General features: G+C 35.5%; 1 protein-coding gene across 10 annotated transcripts in view; it reads right to left on the reverse strand.

The window, feature by feature from the left end:
* The window catches only part of LRRC7 (leucine rich repeat containing 7), a 524,922-nt gene that overhangs the window by 189,207 nt on the left and 312,015 nt on the right, over nucleotides 1–23,700 (reverse strand). The window contains exon 8 of one of the 10 annotated variants that reach the window (XM_078072932.1): nucleotides 17,470–19,422. The exons of the other annotated variants lie outside the window; for them this stretch is intronic. Coding sequence (XP_077929058.1) covers nucleotides 19,284–19,422 — 139 coding nt within the window. The 3' untranslated portion in view covers nucleotides 17,470–19,283. Of the gene's footprint in view, nucleotides 1–17,469; nucleotides 19,423–23,700 lie in introns of those variants that run through there. 10 annotated transcript variants of the gene reach the window in all.

Below are 23,700 nucleotides of genomic sequence, written 5' to 3' on the forward strand. Positions count from 1 at the left end.
GGCCAGGTGGCACTCAGAATTGAACACTATTCTCTAGATGAGGGCTGACTAAGACAATGTATAAAAAAAATATTATTTCTTATGTGTATCAGGGTAGTTTAAGTTTGGTTTCTTTTGTGAAGTGATAGTCTCTATCTCACTGCTAAGCATTTTTCTCTTCCCATGCTAGTCTTAGGCTACTACTTCTGAAACCCTTGGTTCATAAATTCATACCTAGAAACCATATTTTAAATGTGTAACCTGGCTTCCTACCATTCCTTTGCCATTCTTCTGAATGGGCAACATTTTTCCTTTTGCTTGTTCTGGTACAACAAAAAAAGGCTTCCCCATGAGGTTTTCTGAACTTTTCCTGAAGCTTATTTAAGTTCTGTTATGTAAAATAGCATTTCTTTTATCTTAATTTTATCTCATTTTATTTTTTCTGATTTTCATTTCCATCGATGTTTATTACTGTTACCAAAGTTTCCTTCCATCATTATGTTCTTCTGTTTTTGAGTTGTCTTTCCAATATATGATTTCTTACATTTTATATATTTAAAATTATTATATTCTTACTTCTGCTTTTTGAAGTTATCATTCAATATTAGTTCTTACATTTTTATACCTTTAAAATTGACTGCCTCTACCCACAAGATTTTAGACAGTCCATGACACGGCCTACTGCTTTTCTTGTTCATGTGCTAGTTAGTAAACTATAATTGTTCTGTCAAATTGTCCAACAAATGTTCCTTTTAGCTGAATGTATGTAATAGGTTTTAAATTTCATCAGGATATAAACAAGTAAGATTTGTGAGAAAAATAAAATAGAATCCATGGAATTTGGTGTTTGTGATGTTCTTTGTTAGTACTCATTCATTCACTTAAGTTTGTGCTTCTTACGGTAGGCACCATGTGGACATAGGAGTTACCAAGATTTCTGGGATGCAGGGTTTCTCAACTTGGCACTACTAACATTTTGGACAGGTAAATTCTTTGATACAGGGGCCTACTGTGTGTACTATAGAATGTTTATCACATCCTACACAGTCTCTACTCCAGAAAGACTTATTTTCTAAATGGGGATGACCTTTAAAAAAATAATTAGTTCACAGGGTGATAAGTGCTAAAGCAAAAATATGTATAGATTGCCATAGGAGCTCAGAGGAAGGAACATCTAATAGTTTAGTAATTAGAGAAAACTTTAAGAAGAGGTGACATTTCATCTGGGTTTTGGAGAACTTTGCTATATGAATCATATCTATTTACCTATGTGAAAAGAAACAATGAAAATACTAAAAGAGCACATCTAAAGGTGAGGTTCTGAGATTGTAGCTTAAATCCACAATATTAACATGTATCCTTGAAGGATATAAAAGATTTTGGTCCAAAGAAACTCTAAAAATTCCCATTGCAATTTGTTGCAGGAAACCCTATTGCCCTACCCTCCCGGCTGGACAAGGGGATTTCTAGGATGCAGCTATCTTGTGCCCTGAGGGATGGTTAGCAGCATATCAGCAGCACTCTCTGCAGTTTTCACGACCAACATATTTCCACACATTGTCAAATGTTCCCTGGTTGGCGACGCAGGGTGAGGTTGGGGGGTGGGAATCATCTCTAGGTGAGATCTGCCATGCAAGAGGAATAATTCAGGCCTTTATCTCCTCTCCTTACTGATTAGTGGGAGGGTGAGCATCTTACTTTCATTTGTTTACCTCCTTACTCTACCAGTGGGTTCCCATGTGGGCTCTCCTTATGCGATTCACACCAGCCTGCTTGAGGGATGCACTCATTTGACTATGCTCCTTCCTTACCATAAGCACCTGTGGGTCAGGGGGGCCTATCTCTCCATCCCCACCGGGGAATCCAGCTGGTGTGATTTCCCCTTACAAATGGCTGGCCTTGAAGACATGATCGCCACCGTAGGTGAGAGAGCAAATGTTAGGACTTGGTCACAAGTTTGGGCCACGTTCTCTGACAATCAAATGCTGACAATTTGATCTTCATCTGCCTGAATCAGATATCTTGCTGATTATTTAGATTCATTTATAAGTTCACCTAGTAATTTAAAGGTGCAAGTTCCAATGTAATTGGTTGTATTAAATAATGTTAACAAGCTATGGTCATATTATATAAATAAAAATTATAGAAATGTTTAAATTTCTATGATTGTTACTTTTATCATTGTTATTTCTCTTGATTATAATGTTCTTCCCCTAAATCTTCCAAAAGCTGGTTGCTTTTCTTCAACTCTGCTGATTTGTTTTCTCCTCACAATAGTCCATTCCCCATTACCCAAAATAAAATCTCCTTTGCACCTTCACCTTCTATGTTATTTTCCTGTTTCATTTTATTCTTAACACTTACTACTGAAAATATTTATTATTTAATTAAATACTTTATTTATTTTGTTTAGTTAAATATTTAATACTGAAAATTAAAATCTTTTTTGTTTGCTTACTAATTATTTTTACCCTGCTAGATTAAAACACCATGAAAGCAAGTAACTTGTCAGTCTTATTCACAGCATAAATAGCTTTTCAGTCAGTGTTGTTTAATGAAGACATTCACCCATGCATGAATGAATGTTTCTTTATCAGCAAGAGGTTTGAATTCTAGAATATTTACAAAGACAAACCGCTCAATTTTTATCAGGTACCTACAATTGATTAACAGTTGCCAAGGAAGCAGCTACAATTAATTAAAGTTGCCTAGGAGATATCCTGATAGGCCTGTTTCAATAAATACTGTAATGAACATACATTAGCTCATTTATTATGAACTATACATGATGATAAAAAGAGATAAAGCTGACATTCACTAGTCTCTGGATATCTAAATCTTGTGTTACATTGACCTAAGGACATTTTTAAGAATAATTTTTTTTGAAATTCAAATAATAAAAAAATATTCTGTGAAATGTTTAGGTAAGTTTTTTGCACTATTGAATATCTGAAACCTAACAACAAAACTATGAATGTGGAGTACTTGAGGGCATGGACTCTGGATTCAGACTACCTGGGTCTGAATCCTGATTCTACCACTCACTAGTTGTTTGATTTTGAACAAATTAAAGCACATCTTTGCACCTCAGTGCTCTCATCTGTAAGTAGAATGATAATAAGAATCCCTACTTCATGGAGTTGTGATGATTAAAATAGCTAATGTAGGAAAAGCACATAGATAGTGCCTGATATGTGGTAAATGCTCTATAAGAGTTAGCTATTAAAATAGTTAGGGAAGGCTTTCAGAGTTGGAAATAACTTAAGAGATTTTCTAGGTCAGAGTTTTCTAAAGTTTTCTTAAGCATTTATAAATGTTGCATCATTTAAAAAAATTTTCAGATGGCCAGTACATTTTGGCAAAGCTTGCTAAAAATGTAAAATGGAGTATATCTTAAAATCTGGGATTGTGATACCTCCAGGATTTTTTATAATTCCAGTAAAATTAATGGACAGTGTTATATTAGTTGCAGGTGTACAATATAGTGATTCAACAATTCTATACATTACTCTGTGCTCATCGTAAGTGTGCTCTTAATCCCCCTTCCCTATTTCACCCATCCCCCTTTCCTCTGGTAACCACTGGTTTGTTCTGTACATTTAAGAATCTGTTTTGCCTCTTTTTTTTCTCTATTTCTTGAATTCTACATACAAGTGAAATCCTATGGTATTTATCTTTCTCTGACTGATTTATTTCACTGATACCTCCAGTTTTGTTCTTCCTTTTTAAGATCGTTTTGGCTATTTGAGGTCTTTTGTGGTTCCATACAAATTTTAAGATCATTTGTTCCAGTTCTGTGAAAAATCCTATTGGTATTCTGATAAGGATTGCATTAAATCTGTAGATTACTTTGGGTAGTATGGACATTTTAACAACATTTGTTCTCCCAATCCATGAGCATGGACTATCCTTCCATGTGTTTATGTCATCTTTAATTTATTTCATCAATGTTTTTATAGTTTTCAATGTACAGATTGTTTCCTTCCTTGGTTAAGTTTATTTCCAGGTATTTTATTATTTTGGTGCAATTGTAAATGGGATTGTTTTCTTAATTTCTCTTTCTGCTACTTCATTATAATGTATAGAAATGCAACAGATTTCTGTATATTGTTTTTGTATCCTGTGACTTTCCTGAAATCATTTATCAATTCTACTAGTTTTTCAGAGACTTTAGGGCTTCTTATATATTATATCATGTAATCTGCAAATAGTGGAAGTTTTACATCTTACTTGCAGTACTTCTCAAGTGAAATATACAAAGGTTCATTGTGATTCTCTAACAGATGCAACTAATTTAGACTTCTTCCTGTCTATGTGACCAAGGGACATTTATTTTTTTCTTTTCTACAGACTAGGAGCACACTTTGAAAAACTTCTTTTTGCAGATGATGAAATTGAATTCTTGTCCATGAAAACACAGGCCTAGGCATATTTAAATAACATATTAGAATATTTAAATGTGATCAGATCATCCTCATTTGTCTGCTTGAAATTCTGACCTGTTAGGCTCTGTACCTCAGCTCCCAATATTCACTTTAGGCTCTTCTTCCATTTATGACTATTTCGGATATAGTTCTCTGGCCTGACTTACATATTTCCCTTAAAGACCATGCTGTTTCTTGCCATTTGACCTTATGCACCACAACCTCGGTAAAGGGAAATATTCACTTCTTACTAGAGGAGAACTGCTGACTTGTTTAAGGTCCCATAGACAGTTATTAAAAAGGCTGACTAAGAATGATTAAGAGTAATTCTTTACCAGCACTGGCCAGCCATCTATATGTGGCCTGAAATGTTTAGATTGATTGTTGTTTAAATATGAACGTTTTTATGAAAAGCATGTGCTCTACAGCTCACCATAGTCTATGCCAGGGGCCATAAACTTTTTCTGTAAAGGGCCAGATTGGAAGTGTTTCAGACCCTGCAGTCCATATGATCTCTGTTTCAACTACTGATTTCTGCCATTGTAGTGCAAAAGTAGCCACAGATAATATGTTAACACAGGGACATGGCTGTGTTTCAATAAAACTTTATTTACAAAAAACAGGGATGCCAGATTTGGACAATAAGCCACGGTTTCCCAACCCCTGGTCTATATCACTCTTTAAAATCTCACATCTAGATGGCTTTATGGGTTTACAATTTAATTCTGGTCTCTAAAAACAGTGAAGTTTTCAAACCCTTGAATATAGCTATAATAAGATAAATTAAGAACTGAGAATATTAGGGAATTTCCATTAGATAACTATTTATATTCATTAACTATTTGAAATTCTCATTTCTTAGGGTACATGCTATTGCAATCCAGGGACATTTGTTCTTAATACTGTTGTATTTATGAAAATTAAATCCTTACTAGCATGTTATTCCTTTATAGAATTTACCCAATTGCAAATCTGGAAAAAGATTCCATCTGGAATGGAATTTTCCAATGATGGAAAATAATGCAATATCTTGGTACATCTGTATACAATGCATGATTTTCTTTTTATCAGATGCAGAGGTTTTATTTATTTAAATGTACAATTACCACACTACATCAAAAACTAATGATGTAATGTAGGTGATTAACATAACATAATAATAAAATAAATAAAGAAAGAAAGAAAAGAAAAAAAAATGTACAATTACCCCACTGAAGCCACATAAAGTTGGCAGGACTATTGTTTCCCCATAAATTCCCAATGTAGTAACTTAGGTTTGCTGACTCTTGCAGAATTCTGCCAATTTTTGGCAGGGGTTTATGCATTCCAGCTTTTAACTTGTCTTTCAAATGTGCTCACTCTAATTAGTGGTTATTCATGGCACAAGCATAGGAAAACTCCTCTCACTTATTAATGTCCGATGTTTCTCTCTTAGTAAAACTTAGGGAAAGAAAATATTGCCATTCCATTTTGTTTAATCTGTGTCTTACATTTAATGAACATTTGTATTTTATAATTTAGACCTGCCAAGTTTGCCACATTATCATGTTCTTCCCTTGTTAATGATTTCTTTTTAAATGACCCTCATATTATACATTTTTGAAAAAAAAAATCATTCTTATAGCACAGGTACTAAGCACTAGAAGGCCCAGGAATTGATATTCTTTAGAAATGCAACTATGGACACAACTTATTTTGAGGAAAGATAAACTTATTATCTTTACAAATCAGGAAAAATTAAAATATAGTGTCTGATGGCAGAAAAAAACAGAATTTCTATGATCAAATGTTTTATATAAAAATTCTGCCTTAATTATTACTATACCTTAAACCAGTGTCACAGCTACAATTTTTATTGGTCCCCAACATTTCAATTCAACTGCCTCCTAAGAACAAGAACAACAAAATGCTAAACTGGCTTCCTGGAATCTTCCAGATGGGTATGTAGCCAAACTAAACATCTATTACTTTGTCAAAGAATATTGGGAAGACAATTTTTTAGACAAGTTTGTTAATGCTTCTCATTTAGGATATTCTTCCCTGCAGTATATAAATTATTAGAATAAGCATTTAAAATATGTAATTTACATAAAGCTGTCACATATTTTGAGTATATCCTTTGGAAATATATTTTCCTTTTAACCATTTAACATTTAAAGGCTTGTGTTGATTTTATGATGTCTTATTGGAAAAATTCTCCTTCTTGTAAATACTTATCTCTATTTTTGTGCAGAACATGACAGAGAGATTCTGAATGAAGAAATAAACCCTTAAGTAACCTCTCAAGAATACTTCTATATAGTAAGATACACTTGTCCAGTGAAATAAAGTGAAAAACAGAACTATAAGGACAGCAACTGGGTATATAGGACAAATTCTGCATTGCTCCTTTCACTGAAAGGTCTGCTTAGGTAAAGGAGAAGCCCACATTTCATTCTTCTTTCTCTCTACAGTCTGCTTGGGTTTATAACCAGAACTAATCATTCATTCACTCTTTACATGAATTTTCCCACTGGCCAAAAATTATTGTGTATTCCTAACTCATGACAATGCAGAAATATGTAATTACACTTCTAAGGCTTTTTGAGCTCTTTGTGTGTGGTGGGAGGAAGGTGCCTTAATATAAGCGGGAACTATGACAATTATCTCTGTGGATGGCTACCTGCTGGAACTGACACTTTCTAGTTTGCACTGCAGCAGTCCAATCAAATTGTTATGGAGAACAGAATCAGCTATGAGGATGCTCATTTTCACTACCATATATTGCAACCTACATTGTATGGTTATAAAGAGATTTTGAATGCTACTGAAAAAATACTTAGGTTTAAACTATTTTAAAACTCTTATAGATAACTGAGCATGGAACAACAACAATGACAAGTTTTTCCTAAGATATTTCTTTAACACATACACATGTGCGTGCCTTGCGTGAGCGTGCGCACACACACACACACACAATCACACACAATTCAGACTCATAGTTTCCTAGCTATACTTCATAGAAAAATTTATCACTGGTTACACTGGGCTTTCTAAATATTAATTCATGTACTTTTATATAAATTTGGCCTGAGATTATTGATACCCTAACTGATGTATAATATGGATGGATGCAACTCTGTCACTAAGGTGTCAGAGAATTTGAACTTTAGAGGATAAAAGCCTTTGAAAATAATCTGCCACGTTAGCCATGGCTGGCCAATGTTCCCAGACAACTGTCATTTCCCTCCCCTTTCTTCCTTGCCGGCAGTATGTGCTCTGCATCAGAGACTGGAAATGCCAGATAGCCACTAGGCACACCTCTTTTGAAGCTAGGACATGAACACATGACTCAGTTTTGGTCATTAGATCAGGAAGAGGAGGAGGAGAGATTCTGGGGTTGATTGATGAGGGAGATTCTGAGAAAAATTTTCCTCTTTGATTTGAGGGGGGGGCATGGGACTTTTTTTCCCCTGTCCCCTTTATTCCTCATTTTTCATGGTTGGTTAGGAACGTGATGTCTAGAGTTGCAGCACACACTGTGCAACCATATGAGGTAACAAGTCCAAGGATGAAAGCCAGTGTGCTGGGGAGAGCAGCAGAGAAAAATGCAAAACGCCCAGGCCTTTGATAAAATCATTGTTACTGAAACCAACTTCAAAACTGCTTACCCTGAGACTTTGTTATAAGCAACAATGTACCTACTATTCAAGGAGTCACTTTTATTCAGAATTCTGTTTCTTATAGCTAAAAGTATACTTTCTACTACACTCATTCTACCCTTCTAGTGTTTGGGGAATCATGAGATAAAGTACATTTTAAATGATTTTAAAAGAAATAGAAAGTATAAAGGAAAATATTTGCATGGGTTTATATGTTGATCATAAGGTTAAAAAAACATTTCTACAAATCATTTAGGGTTTAGGGTAGTTGATAATTTTCTTCCTGCATTTGACCTCAATATTCTAGTTTTCCATTTTGACAATTTCATTTTCATAAAGTATTCTGTGTATTTGGGTGTGATGTCTGATGTTTATAATTTCTGCTTTTCAGAAGCCATGACTGTGATTCTACATATATTCTTTTCTTTTACTTTTTATTACTTTACAGTTTCAGGACTCAGGTAAAGATGTTAATATTTTTCAAGTCTGTATTCCCCTTCTTTTTTTTTTTTTTTTAAAGATTTTATTTATTTATCTGACAGAGACAGACACATTGAGAGAGGGAACACAAGCAGTGGGAGCGAGAGAGGGAGAAGCAGGCTTCCTGCGGAGCATGGAGCCCGACGCGGGGCTCGATCCCAGGACCCTGGGATCATGACCTGAGCTGAAGGCAGACGCTTAACGACTGAGCCACCCAGGCACCCCCCTTCTTTTTTATAGTTATTATATCTTCAAAGAAAATTATTCCATAAATCATTTTCTCTAAGTTCAATTTCTCCTTAAAATAATATGTGCCTCAGACTCAACTAGATATTTCTTTTTTGTAAAGTTATTCCTAGAGTCTTCCCTTACCATGTGAATGCTAAAACTTTTATTAGTGGTATATTCTTTGGTAGTGGTCTATCAATACACAGAAGTAAAATAAGATTTTATTTAATAATTGGAATGATGTGTGCTTTCGGCTGTAGAGTAAACTTAAAATAGCAATCTGAGAACAAATATCACTTAGGATGACTTTCTGGTCGGCCTTCACCAGGAATAATTTTTCCTTCCATGGATGTAACTTGACATAAAGATTATCATGCTAAAATATGATTATGACAATCAGCACTTAGAAGTTGTGAAATAAGGTATAATAGGATAGCTATCAGAAATAAAGGACTAGAAATAACAATGGGTAAGAAATCTATTCTAAATGAGACTACTGTGAAATTTGCCTCATAATGGAAACTCATTTCAATCAAAGAACTGTAAAAGACACTGAAGTCTAATTGCATTTCTTCTTTTGGTTAATTATACTTATATAAAGTAAATCTAAATCTTGCTTTGAAATAGTCATAGGTTCAGCCATTGCTTCTCCACATACTCTCAATAAAAATTATATTTCTGGGGGCACCTGGGTGGCTCAGTCATTAAGCGTCTGCCTTCGGCTCAGGTCATGATCTCCAAGGTCCTGGGATCGAGCCCCGCATTGGGCTCCCTCCTCCATGGGGAGCCTGCTTCTCCCTCTCCCACTCCCCCCTGCTTGCGTTCTTCTCTCACTGTGTCTCTCTCTGTCAAATAAATAAATAAAATCTATAAAAAACTTGTATTTCTGAGCCTGAATTTTATTGAGGAAAGATTAACTTTTTGTCAACATGACAAAACACTTATCTAATTGTCCAAAGAAGAAGAAAGGCCTAATTCTTCATATCACCGTTATCATTTTAAACAAAGTAAGTTTATTATCTAAACTCTTTACTTTTGTACTACACTGATACTTCACTCTACAAATTTTCTGTAAATTAAGCTTTTAAATTCATTACACAAATAATTCTTTCTTTAATGTAACAAACATCTACTGAGCACGTATCAGATGTTGGCTAAGGGCTGGGGCTATGATGTGATTGTTGCCTTCATGTACCTCACAACCCAATGGAATGATAATTAAAGCTTACAATTATTTACATTAGTTCTGTTCTTATAAGCTACATTACTAGTTACACTATTAGTTACAATTAGTTGCATTATTATTAACAATAATAACGAATACTGTGAGTTTTTAATTATGTGTGAGAGTGATTCGAGAATTAAGAAAACAAACACAATCACTGCCCTGATGGAGCTTACATCCTCTCAGAAAATTCAGAAGTAAAGTGATTATGAAATTAATATATTAATGCATTAAGCCCGGGATTCATGCTACCCAGAAGATGGCAAAGAATGCTATGGGAACTTGTAAATCAGGGCCCGACCTAGAAATAACTTCATGTCAGGTAATACCGGAATTGGGGTTTAAGAGAAGAGTTTGCAGATGGAGAAGGCAGAAAGGAAATTCCAAGCAAAGATGACACTAGTATCAGTCAGTATAAAACTAGGCATTTAAAGTATTAGACATGTTCTGAAATAGCAAAGTATTTTCTCAATAAAATTCTTTGCAATAAGGAGGGGATCAGAGGAGTTCTTTGTTTCCTTAACATTAATGCCCAAAGAAGAGACAGAAAGTTCTTTCTCAAGAGCAATTCACTCATGGACGAGACTGGTCCAGAGAATTATTCCCCTGTCAGGCCACATTAGGCTATGTTCTGAGGGTCAAACCATACTAGACCTTTCCACTTTGAGCAGCACCCACCTCATTCTTAGAGATGGAGGAAACATTAGAGCCAAAGTAAGAAGATGGAACCTATTTTCCCTATAAGGAAAGAAAGGATCAAGTGTCCCAGTAAAGCAATGATAGAAAGAATTTGCCTCTTACTTCTCTATTTCTTATTTTGATGAATGTTACCACTATCCTCCCTGTAGCCTAAAATGGAAACTTGGAAGCTATTCAAAACATTTTTTCCTCCACCACTGTCCAAATTAGTCAATTACAAGCACTTGTTTATTCTACCTCCACTGTATGTCCTGAATGTTCTCTGCCTGACTCAGAGATGGCTTCCTATCAGATAATACTAGAATTCGGGTTTAAAAGATAAACAGTCTCTGAGCTCCTGTCATCTCTTAGTTTAATTTCTTCTCAGTTAGGCGCTTCTTCCTGTTTTAGGTTAGCCTCTCTTACTTCCTGGACTATGATAATCCAGGCCTTTGTAACAGCCTTTTCACTAGACTGCCTGCCTCCACTTTCAGCTCCTTCCAATCCATACTCATCATTGGTACCCGAGTAATCCCTAAAACAATTTGGTGATGTCATACCTGGCCTCAGAAACCAAATTATTTTAGGTACAGGTCTAAGTCCCTCAACACTGCATTAAGGAGCCTTATACAGCTGACCTTTAAACAACATGGGTTTGAACTGTGCTGGTGTAGTTATATGTGGATTTTTTTCTTTATATATATATATAAATACAGTACAGCACTGTCAATGTATTTTCTCTTTCTTATGATTTTCTTAATAACATTTTCTTCTCTCTAGCTTACTTTATTGTAGGACTACAATATATGTACAAAATACGTGTTAACTGACTATGCTATCATAAGGCTTCCAGTGAACAGTAGGCTACTAGTAGTTAAGTTTTTAGACAATCAAAAACTATATGCAGGTTTTCAACACCTGGGGTATTGGTGATCCAAACCTGGACCTTAATTTGACACACCAGCCTGCCTTTCTGGTTTATACATATTACAGTCTACAACCATAATAAGCCATTTATGGCATTCTAAAAGTTAAGTCTTCTAATGGAGCCATTCTCTGGTAGATTTCGCTTTGGATGTCAGGAGACTCAATTTGGCCCTTTTAATGTATCTCAGAGGACTCTTCAGATTACAAAAAATGAAATTGGGAACAACTGCATTTTACAAAGAGGAATTTTTAGAGAAAGTATTTGTTATGATTTCACTTCTTGAAAGAATATTATTAAAAAACTCATAATTTTTGTAAATCACAAACAAGAAACCTGAAGCTTTTGGTTTATATGCAACCCATACGAAGTATCTCATGTGAAGCCGACCAATAAAAAATAATCTTTACAAGTCTGTGTAAGGGATGTAATGCAATATGGTGACTTCAGTTAACAGTCCTCTAGGATATATATGCAAGTTATTAAGGGAGTAAATCCTAAAAGTTCTCTTTCCCGGGAAAACAGTTTTCTTTCTTTTTCTTTTTATTGTTTCCATATTAGATGATGCATGCTAACTAAACTCATTGTGGTAATCATTTCATGATAGATGTAGGTCAAACCATTATTCTAGACACCTTAAACTTACACAGTGATGAATGTCAATTATATCTCAATAAAACTGGAATAAAACTGAAGAAAAAGAGCTTGTTATAAATATGAATCATACTATATTCAAATAAAAGGAAAGCAAATTTAAAAAAAATCTACATAAAGAAATTTGTCCTACACATCAACGAAATAGTAGGTAGGGTCTGTCAGAGCTCCCACCTCTCTCTGTCCCACCTCTCTGTGGAGACACAGCAAGGAGGCACCTGCGAGTCAGGAAGAGGGCTATCTCTGGGACAAGGAATCAGCCAGCACCTTGATCTCAGACCTCCCAGCTTCCAGAACTATGAGAAATAAATTCCTGCTGTTTAAGCCACCCTGTCTATGGTATTTTGTTATGGCAACCCAAGCTGATTAATACAATACCTAATAGTTGGAAATTGTAGGCTTGAGTAATTTTTTAATTGGCAGCCCAGCATCTGGTGTTTTGGTAATTGTTGGTAGGAGGCTTACCTACTGAGAAAGGAAAAGGCAGCCCTGACAGCTGACGGCTGGTAGCTAGCTGGGTTACTACCCCCTAGGCCATGGTTCTTCCCCAGGAGCACAAACAATCTCATGAAATATCAACCTCAGTTGAGGGCTCTTCATGGTCATGATGGAACAAAACAAAAACAAGACAACTACAAAATCATACCTGAATAGAGATAAAAACAAAGACCTGTGGCCTCCACTACTCTGAGGGACTACTACTTCTCCAACAGCAGCTCCAGCAACTCTTCATTATCCCTGGTTTCACAGATTAAAAATACTAAAATCTCCAACAACCAAATGCCCGTTTCAGAGAATACCCAATCCAGAAAAGCAACCATGTGCTTGAACCTTCTCCAAAATCACCTGCCCAGTCCTTTCTAACTCCCTCTCGCTGACATGCTCCATGGTGCCCCACGATGTGCAGCCTCTCTTGCTGTAGCAATTAATACACCTAAGGTTGGTGAGTAGGTGTATTTGCTGGTCTTCACCCGCTGGCTATCAAAATCCCTTTGAGAAGCCCGATACCTGGTTTTTAAGCCTCTGGCATTAGTGGATCGGGGGCCTGGGGTCTGCAAGTCAGACCCCTAGGCTACTCCACAGAGGCTGCTGACTGTGGAGATACATCATGGTGGGGCAGCAGCAGCAGCAAGAGCAGTGACAGCACGACGGGGGATGGCAGGCTGCTGGTGCAGCAGTACCCAGGGCCGGCGGAGCACCAGCACCACCCGCGGCTTCCAGCGCTCACCGGCAGCAACACTGGGATCACACCACACTGGTCTTTTTAAAATGGCTTTTGCCTGTGTTCTAAGTTTTACTTATTGTCTTATTGTCGATTCTTTCATTTATTGAATGTCTTCTCATTAAAGTCTTTTTCAGCTTAAATCCTACAGAGTTGGTTATTGTGTGATCAACTAAGAAGCCATTGATTTTGGAATGGTATTCTACATAATCTTCCTGTGCAACTTCATGCATTTGAGCACTGAACTAGAACTTTCCAGTCACAGATGCTCTTCTAAGTTCCAGGTCTACATTTTTTTTTTTTACTGTTTACTGAACAGCACCTTTGAATATACAACAGGAATTTATGGTTTATCATACTGAACACAAAACTAGTCATAGTCCCAGACCTCCTCTATTTTCTGTTTATGTAGTTGATACTATCTAAATCAGAAACCCCTGACTAATTATTCACCAAGACCTGTGGATTTTACTGTCTCTAAAATTGATTTCTTCTCATTTACATAGTCACCTTTATAGCTCCGGTTCAAAGCTTTGTTTACCCATGGATTATTTCTATGGCTTCATTAACTGGTTATCATGTCTTCCATTGTGGCCTCTATAATCCACTCTCTAGGACTAAACTAAACCATCTCATTAGCCTCATTTTTAACTTTTAATCAAAGTATAAGATAGATATAGAATACATATCCATGGATGGCTTTTATGATATGGAGGTACGTACCCTCTATCCCTATACTCTGAAGAGTTTTGATCAAGAAAGGATGCTGTACTTTGTCAAATGCTTTTTCTGCTTCTATTGAGAGGATAATATGGTTCTTGTTCTTTCTTTTATTAATGTATTGTATCACATTGATTGATTTGCGGATGTTGAACCAAATTTGCAGCCCAGGGATAAAACCCACTTGGTCGTGGTGAATAATCCCTTTAATGGACTGTTGGATCCTATTGGCTAGTATTTTGGTGAGAATTTTTGCATCCATGTTTATCAAGGATATTGGTCTGTAATTCTCCTTTTTGATGGGGTCTTTGTCTGGTTTTGGGATCAAGGTAATGGTGGCCTCATAAAACAAGTTTGGAAGTTTTCCTTCCATTTCTATTTTTTGGAACAGTGTCAGAAGAATAGGTATTAATTCTTTAAATGTTTGGTAGAATTCCCCTGGGAAGCCATCTGGCCCTGGGCTTTTGTGTTTTGGGAGATTTTTGATGACTGCTTCAATTTCCTTAGTGGTTATAGGTCTGTTCAGGTTTTCTATTTCTTCCTGGTTCAATTTTGGTAGTTCATACATCTCTAGGAATGCATCCATTTCTTCCAGATTATCTAATTTGCTGGCATAGAGTTGCTCATAATATGTTCTTATAATTGTATTTCTTTGGTGTTGGTTGTGATCTCTCCTCTTTCATTCATGATTTTGTTGATTTGGGTCATTTCTCTTTTCTTTTTGGTAAGTCTGGCAAGGGATTTATCCATCTTGTTAATTCTTTCAAAGAACCAGCTCCTAGTTCCGTTGATCTGTTCTACTGTTCTTTTGGTTTCTGTTTCATTGATTTCTGCTCTGATCTTTATTATTTCTCTTCTCCTGCTGGGTTTAGGCTTTATTTGCTGTTCTTTTTCCAGCTCCTTTCAGTGTAGGGTTAGATTGTGTACTTGAGACCTTTCTTGTATCTTGAGAAAGGCTTGTATTGCTGTATACTTTCCTCTTAGGACTGCTTTTGCTGCATCCCAAAGATTTTGAACAGGAGATGAACCATGAGAGACCATGGACTCTTAAACAAACTGAGGGTTCTAGAGTGAGGGGGGCTGGGGGGATGGGTTAGCCTGGTGATGGGTATTAAAGAGGGCACGTACTGAATGGAGCACCGGGTGTTATACGCAAACAATGAATCATGGAAGACTACATCAAAAACTAATGATGTAATGTACGGTGATTAACATAACATAATAAAATTTTAAAAAAAGTACTTAAAATGAAAAAAAAAAAGAATACATATCCAAAGTATAGTGCTCACTAAATTTTTATATACTGAACTTGTTGCCCATGTAATCAATATCACGATGAAGAAACAAAATATTCCAGAGTCCAAAAGCAGGCCCCCTCATGCACCATTCTTTTAGTCACCATCTTACCTCCCAAAAGATAACCACTATCACAATTTCTGATAGCATAGACTAGTTTTGTCTCATGTTGTATTCTACGTAAATAAGAACATATATTATATATTCCTTGTGCTCAACTTCTTTTCTAAACATTTCTACAAAGACTTGTACAGACTATTCATAGCAGCCTACTTGTAATACTCAAAAACTGGAAGAAAACAATTCATATATCTATAAAGAGGTGAAAAAATAAACCATAGTATATTTATACAATAGAATACTATTCAGCAATAAATATTGATAAACATTACAACATGGACAAATAAAATAATTATGCTCCGTGAAAGAAGCCAGACAAAAAAAAGAATATACTCTATGACTGCATTTATAAAAAATTCTGGAAAATTCAGACTTATCTGTAGTGAGAGAAAGCAGAACAGTATTTGTCTGAGTGGGGAGTCAGTGAGCAGTGCCATGAAGAAACTTTTGAGGATGATGGACATGTTCATTATCTTGATTACGGTGATGATTTCACTGGTATATTTGTTTCAAAACTTATCAAGGTGGACACTTTATGCACAGTTTATTAGATGCCAATTATATTTAAATAAAGCTGTTTTTTTTTTTAAAGGAGATTTGGGTATTTTACTAAGTATTAGCAAAATCTTCCTGAATTCAATATGCATTCTAAATAATATATCTAAAAAATATATCATCACATATCTTCAAAACTTTAGTCCACTTTGGATGGATTCTACTCAGGTGTGCCAAGGCTTCTGACTCAGGCTGCCAGGGTTCAAATCCTTCCCCCTTACCTTATCAGCATTGTGACATGGGGCAAGTTATTTCCTTATGTTTCAGTTTCCTTATTTATAATGGGGATAATAATAATACCTACTTCAAAGAGTTAATGTGAGGGCTGTATGAGTTAACATATGTAAAGGATTTAGAATTCAATAAATATCAGCAATTATATTATGTATGAAAGTTAAGATTCTGGTAAAATTAAGTGGGCATAATTCCTTGCAAAATTGACTGAATTGAGCTTATTTTCTTTATTGATCTGACTCATATACTGGCATACAAAGCCCTCTTCGAATAGGCTCTTTTCTACTTTTCAAATCTCATCTCTTGAAATGCACAAGCTAGTGCATCCCACCCAAATGAATCTCTTAGTACTTTACATAATTCATCAGTTTCTCTCTCATCTTTCTGCTTTTGCACACGACTTTTGTTTGGCTTAGAATATCTCTTCCAGAAAATCAAGAACTCATTGAGAGGACTGAATATATTTTTGAAATTCTCAACACATGGTATAGTTCTTACCATATTGTATGTTCTCAGCAAATGTTGGGCAAGTTTTCCCTGATTCCAATTTTCATTCTTTTATTGAGTTTTCTGTCACTAATGTTAAATACTCTGATTTCTTATCCTGTCCCCTAAGCTTGGTGTTGACTGAATGTACCATTTTGCACTTCTGTTAGAATTACTAAATGATGAAACTACGATGACAGTTTATAGATCTGCATCTCACTGAGTCCACATTTACTACTTTTTTAATCATCTTTTCTCCCCAGCCTTCCTTTACAAATATAGATGGCCACATAAGTCTATTAATCACAGCAGGCTGATAAGAATGATGTTCTTTTGCTTTTTCCTAAAATTTTATCTGGTTTCTCTCTATTTTTTCCCTAAATTGCAAATGCATACTGATTATTTGCATCACAGAAAATAAGGGTTTGATTTTCAAGTATGAGAAATTTTGTATTAAAAAATAAGTTTAAAAATTTTATAGAATAACAAACGCTTTGATGTGAGAAGCTACATAGTTTCTATATTTATTATATCAAGGAATACTTTAAGTACATTGTTCAGTAATTACTGTATAGAAACATCCTGGACTGCTTAACTGTATTTTATGGTAATTAGTGTATAAAACAATTTATATTTCAAAGTTTTACCAATTTGTGTGAAATCCTGCAAACCATAAACTTATAATAAAAATTACAATTCTAAACATTTGTCCTCAAGGAGAAACATAATATAAAATTAATATATATCAATAAATAGTATAAGTTGACACAAAAATTAGGGCATTGCCTGTGGCACAAAGAATATTATTTATATGATAGTAAATAACATTAAAATTCTTATTAGCCGAAAGGGAAATATTTTTATGCCTTCCTTACCAGGCTAATGTGCAGGTCAGAAAAACATTGTTAAAAGCATTTTTTTAATAGGCTTTGCAAAGTATGATGCATGTTAGCTGTATGAGGTATTGTTACCTTTATAATCTTATATCTTAGGAAATGAAAAATAAAAGAAGAAACCACCTTTATTTTAAAAGTTTGAAAAGATAAAATTGATAGTTATGGACACTGAGCCATAAAGCAAAGGTACAATGAACATCTTACATTATTACAAATAATCTGACAGTCTTATAACCTTATGAAACTCACTGATCATCTCCTCAGGGTATCATTTGTCCCCTGATGTACATTTCAAGAGAATAAGCAATTCTTGTCATGTGTGACAAATATCTCTAATCTACTAGAAGTATTAATATAATTTGATTTCTAATCAAGTGCTGTGGAGGCAAACCAATCAAATGAGCAACATCAGCATAAATAATTTGAGATTGCTAAAAATATAATTTAAGCAGAGCTATAGTCTGTATGCAAATGGTGAAGATGATACATTATGGAGTGCTGGAGAGAGAAGTGGGTTTGAATACAGGTTCTCTCATTTTCTATCAGAGTGATATCAGTTTTCCCATTGGTAAAAATGTGGGAACCTATACCTTACACAGTTGTTACAAGTTTAATGAAATCATGTTTGTGGGTAAAGAGTCTTGCATATCCACTAAATAAATATTAGTTTCCCTTCATTGTCAAGGAATACAAGCCCACTTGTAGGCTAAATCCATTTTGTCTAGATTTATGTTTTATTAGAAGGGAAGAAAAAGTTTGAGTTGTAACGCATATGACTTCATGCATCTTCAGGTTCTATCAAAGTGCCAGATGCTCAGAAGAGATTTAAAAATAAGTATTGTACTGTGTTTAAATACATCAATTGCTTTCTTTATAGGATGTCGCACTAACATGTATTTTCTCTTACTTGAGTTTTTAACTCCTGCCTTAAATACCAACTCTTTCTTGTTACTCACATAGTCAAGAATCCTTTGATAGCAATCAATTAGTCAGATCCAAATACCTCAGTCTACCTTTACACTTTTACTTCATTGTTCCTTTTGACTTATTTCAACCATCAGCAAAATCAGAGCTTTCCTTATTCCATACATGGGACATTTCTACATCTGTCATTTCCTCTGACTGGTTGCCACTGCTTTCCCCCCAATAGTGGGAATGTAAATTTCCTTTTAAAGCCTAGATCAAATGTTCTCAAATCTGCCCTCCCTTCCTCCCAAACAGAAGTAATTTTATTCTCTCTCCCTCTTTTTGGTAAGTGGTACTTCCTTTCTATCTTTCTTTTCTTTCTTCTTTCTTAGCTGTACAACACATCCTTTGCAAGCCACCATGCTAGGTACCCTGGAGGATGAATAAAACACCAACCCTGTCCTCAAGAAACTTACAATTAAGAAATACAGAAGGAAAGTACGCAAAGAAATAACTAAACTCTAAGTGGAATACAGAGAATGGAAGGATAGATGTGTAGGCCTCATATACGGGAAGAAGTGCTGGATAAAGTCCCACAGTGTACGCTCCTGCTGTCATGTCCCCTCACCTCCAGCTTCCACATGAAGCCCACAGGGGATTACAATTCTCCTCCTCTGATAACTTTTCTTTGAAAGAATCTTCCAGTGACTGTTGTCTTTTTCTCCTCTCAGAAAACGGAGGTGGAGGAAGAAGCTAAGTGGGCAAAGTGGAAGAAAAATAGAAAAATGTCCATCTTATCCCATTCCATTTTAATGTATCTCTTTCTCTCCCCAACCCCAGAATATGCAAATATTTGTCCAACAGCTCTGGACATTTCACAAAGGAATATCAACTTCTTATGATTTAAGTACATTGGTATTAGTAGTTGATCTCTTCTCTTTTTAAGACCAGAGTTTGAGTTTTGTGGCTGGTGGATGCTCCTTATTACTCTAAAAGAAGTAAACCAACAGCAACATTGAGGGTTCTGGATTTGTCTCATCTACTCCGGGCTAAGCCAGGAGACTCTAACTCTGTGGCTTAGGAATTGAGTTCCATTCCTTACCCTGGGATGGGTCCAGAGGGTCTCTGGTCAGAGCCAAGAAGTCACTCATCACCTCCAGAGACCGCAGTGTACCAGAGTCCCTCCAACAGTGGGGCATGGCAGGGCTACTTCCGGCTTCCAGGGGCACAAAGATGGGGGTTCCAGGAAGGGATTTTTTTGGGGTAGGCCCTCTGGAAACCTGTCTTGGTTGCTTTGTTCTGAGATTCCAACTTTGCTTAGTTTAATTGGTTTTTGGCCTGAAGCCAGTCATGACATTAAACCTGGAGATTCTTGTCAGGCTCTCCTACTGAGTTACTTCTTTTTTCTGAGCTTGTCCTTCCTGGTACACCCAAGTGGTGGGCATATTCCAGCCAGCACTCAGTCTTTTTATTCTATCAGCTGTACTATAATCTTGTGCTTTTTGTTTGTTTGTTTGTTTTTGGTAACTAGTAGTCCACACAAGTAACTCCAAAACTTGCTTTATCTTCAATCCCATAGCATAACCAGATCAGCAGGACAGCCCTTCTCAGCTAGTGAGGCAAAGCTTGAAAGTAGGCCCAGAGAATGTGCCAGAAGACTTATCTTTCTAACCTTCTTTTGCAGAAAGAACTTTAATTTTTTCAATACTTGGGTGGCCTCATAATGCCACCTACGTGTTTCTCCAACTGAACAAGAATTCCTAAATCAATCTCGCATTCTCTAAAAAACTGGAGTTCTAATCTCAATGTAATGATCACATTTGTCCCAAGTGGTTTTCCAAGGAAAATACAGCTTGTTCTAGATTCACTTTTGAGCTTTTATGCTTTAACTGCAGATGTCAGTCTGTCACGATTTCTTGGCTTTCTCTAGGGTACTGCATTCTTCAGAGAAGTGATTTTAACTCAAGAAGCTAACAAAGCTTGTGATATCTATAGATAGTAACCACAAAAGTCCTATTTACAAGTGTTTACAATGTTTACAAATACCCATTACAAACCTTTAAGATAGGGAGGAAATAGAAGTTCAAGATTTAGTCTTCAGCAAATTTTATTAAAATATCTTGACATGTTTTCTTCTACTTTTACATTACTGTGAACTTCTGATTCTTCTACCCTGACTGAACTGTCTTTCCGTGCCATCCTGTCCTCATCATCTTGGTCCCTCTATCCTTTGTATCCTCCACACAGTGGACAGCTTCATAGGACATCCTTATTATACCTCTTGTTTTCCCACTATTCACAGTGTCTTTGGGAGTGAAATACTGCTGTTCTGTTTATCTCATAACAATCGGATAGAAATCACAAAAACATTATGCTAAGTGAAAGGTGCCATACACAAGAGACTACATATATGATTCCACTTACATGAAATGTTCAGAGAAGGAAATTTATGAAGACAGAATGCAGATTAGTGGTTGCTTGGGGCTGCTGTGGGAACTGATATCAAAATGAGGATAGACTGTAAATGAGCACAAGGAATTTTTGGTGGGGGTGATGGAAATGTTCAAAACTGCATTGTGCTGATGATCACAAAAGTATACGTTTGCTAAAAATTATTGTACACTTAAAATGGGTGACTTTTATGATATGCAATATATACTTCAATCCCATTACTCACAAATCTAAATTACCATTTCTCTCCTCAAAACCCCCTTCATTAAAATGTCATCATTGCCCACAAAATAAAGTCTAACTATGGCATACAAGCCTCTTCGTGATTATCTCCTCTATCTACCTTATGGCCACTTTTTCCTCACGCACACTACTTGCACATTTAATTCCTTGTGATATGTTCCTCTTCAAGTAAAACTCCTTTTCCTACTGCCCACTGGTTAAATTACAATTTATTGTCCAAAAGGATCCTTAGACTTCATCTCCTTTGGAATTCTTACATAGATTTTACCAATAAGATTAAGTACTTCTTTGCACTATTTCTGTTCATTCATCACCTTTCTATAATCCCATGTAATATGCTGTCTTATATGTAATGCATTACTTGTCTAGACTGTAATCTGCCTAACAGAAAGGGGTCTGTTGTACTTGGTGTCTCTAATATTAGTCACAAGTCTAATATTAGTTCATATGAGGCACAAAGTAGGTCCTCAATAAATGTTAACTGAATTGGACTGAATTTAAAATTTGTATTCTCTCCAAAATTTGCCCAAGCAGAGAGGTGACTAAGAATTTGGGTTTCAAATGTTATATCCATATGTATCATACATCTGAAATCAAAGCAAGTTGTGTGTGGGAGGAAGAGGAGGCAATTCTTGGTTTGACAGATTTTTATTTCAGTGAGATTTTGAGCAACTGTGTAGTCCGTACATCCGCAGGCTGTTCGAACCCTCTTCTGTTCTGAATGTGTTATTTTTACTGTAATGACATCCATTTGATGTACTTTTGCCCTACTAATATTTGCTTTTTTATGCCAGTAAATAAATATAAACTATCTGTCTTTATCCAGTTTATGTTAATTGCTAGTGGCAAAAGCAAGCAATATAAAATAACACAACACCTAACATGACTTCTTTACATTTTGTTTTTGACTGAAACTTGAGAGGAGAATCATATTTTTTGTGACAAAATTTAGATCTGCCCGTTTTGCTCTAGAAAAGTTGACTTGATTAAAAAGAAAATACAAAATGGCAGAAATCTTCGTAAAATTTGATATGAACAGAAAAATAGGGATGGGAGAATATGTGAAATTCTTAATGGACTTGCAGGGCAGTGGGAAGATGTATCCTATTTTCTGAGGCATTCCTAAGAGCCACAAAAATTGAACTTCACTTCATGAGATGTCAAGAAAATGTTGAAGGGCAATTCAATATGTTGCGTACATGGTGGTCCAGGTTCCTGGGAGTGTCACTTATCTCACAAGGTAGGAAAGAGTTGTATTGTACTCTGTATCCTGGAGAGAGGATAAGCATATACTGTGTGCCTTCTTCTTAAGGGGTATTTTTTTTTTGTTTTAGTTTTTGTTTATTATTAAGTACATTTAGTCAAATTCTGGTTTAATATGCTAATCCCACTACTCATGAATTTATAATCAATACATTTTTAAACGACAGCACAATAGGAAATTATTATTATTTCAAGAACTCCAAATGCATATAAACACATTTGTCCTTTTACCATTTTATCTAGTTTAAAGATACCTTTGTAAAGGCTAAAAATTATCTGACTATAAAATGAATATACTTAATATTTTTGTCAAGTTGGTATGTGTGACTTCTCTTAGCATAAGATTAGAGTGACATAAACATTGTGAATGAATTTATAATCATTTATACTTGTTGGAACGTTAACAGTGATGAATAGCACTAACAGTGGGCAAAAATGGATCAAGTATTACATTCAGTTGCATTAGTTTAAATTTTTACTTTTGTAATCACTTTTGCTGATGCAGTTTTAAACCATTCCAGTTTTGACAAGTTATTCAAGTTACTTGTTAACTTCTTCTCATCAGAAAATTTCCTTTATCCTACAAACACAAGCTTTCAATTGTAATTATCCTAAGACCAGAAATTCAACATGGCTTACTGCAGTAAGATAATGCCAACAAAATCATTATCCAACAGAGCTACTGCACTTTGCTGCAGACTTTAATTGCAGCTCCATAAGACCTTAAAATTTTAACAATGGAAAGTCCAGTTTCTCCCTTGGAATGTGGTAGAGGCAGAACAGCAGTATTTCTTTAATTATTAAAGCTACTTTCCTGCAGAATGTTTTAAACAATCTCTAAAATGGTATTTGAAGGACATGGTGAGAACATGTTATAAACCTACACTAAAATAGCACAATTTACTTTAAATCAGAGTCAGAGATTTACTTTTGTGTTCTTAGGATAGCAACATACCTTTCAAAATACAGTTTTTAGAGATATAGGCAATATATGTAAGAATGACAGAAGTCAGTTACCATATGGCACACACAGCTAAAAGCAAAGTTGTACAATTAAGTAGATTTATGAATTTT

The sequence above is a fragment of the Halichoerus grypus genome, chromosome 5 (assembly GCF_964656455.1).
Source record: "Halichoerus grypus chromosome 5, mHalGry1.hap1.1, whole genome shotgun sequence".
NCBI lineage: Eukaryota > Metazoa > Chordata > Mammalia > Carnivora > Phocidae > Halichoerus > Halichoerus grypus.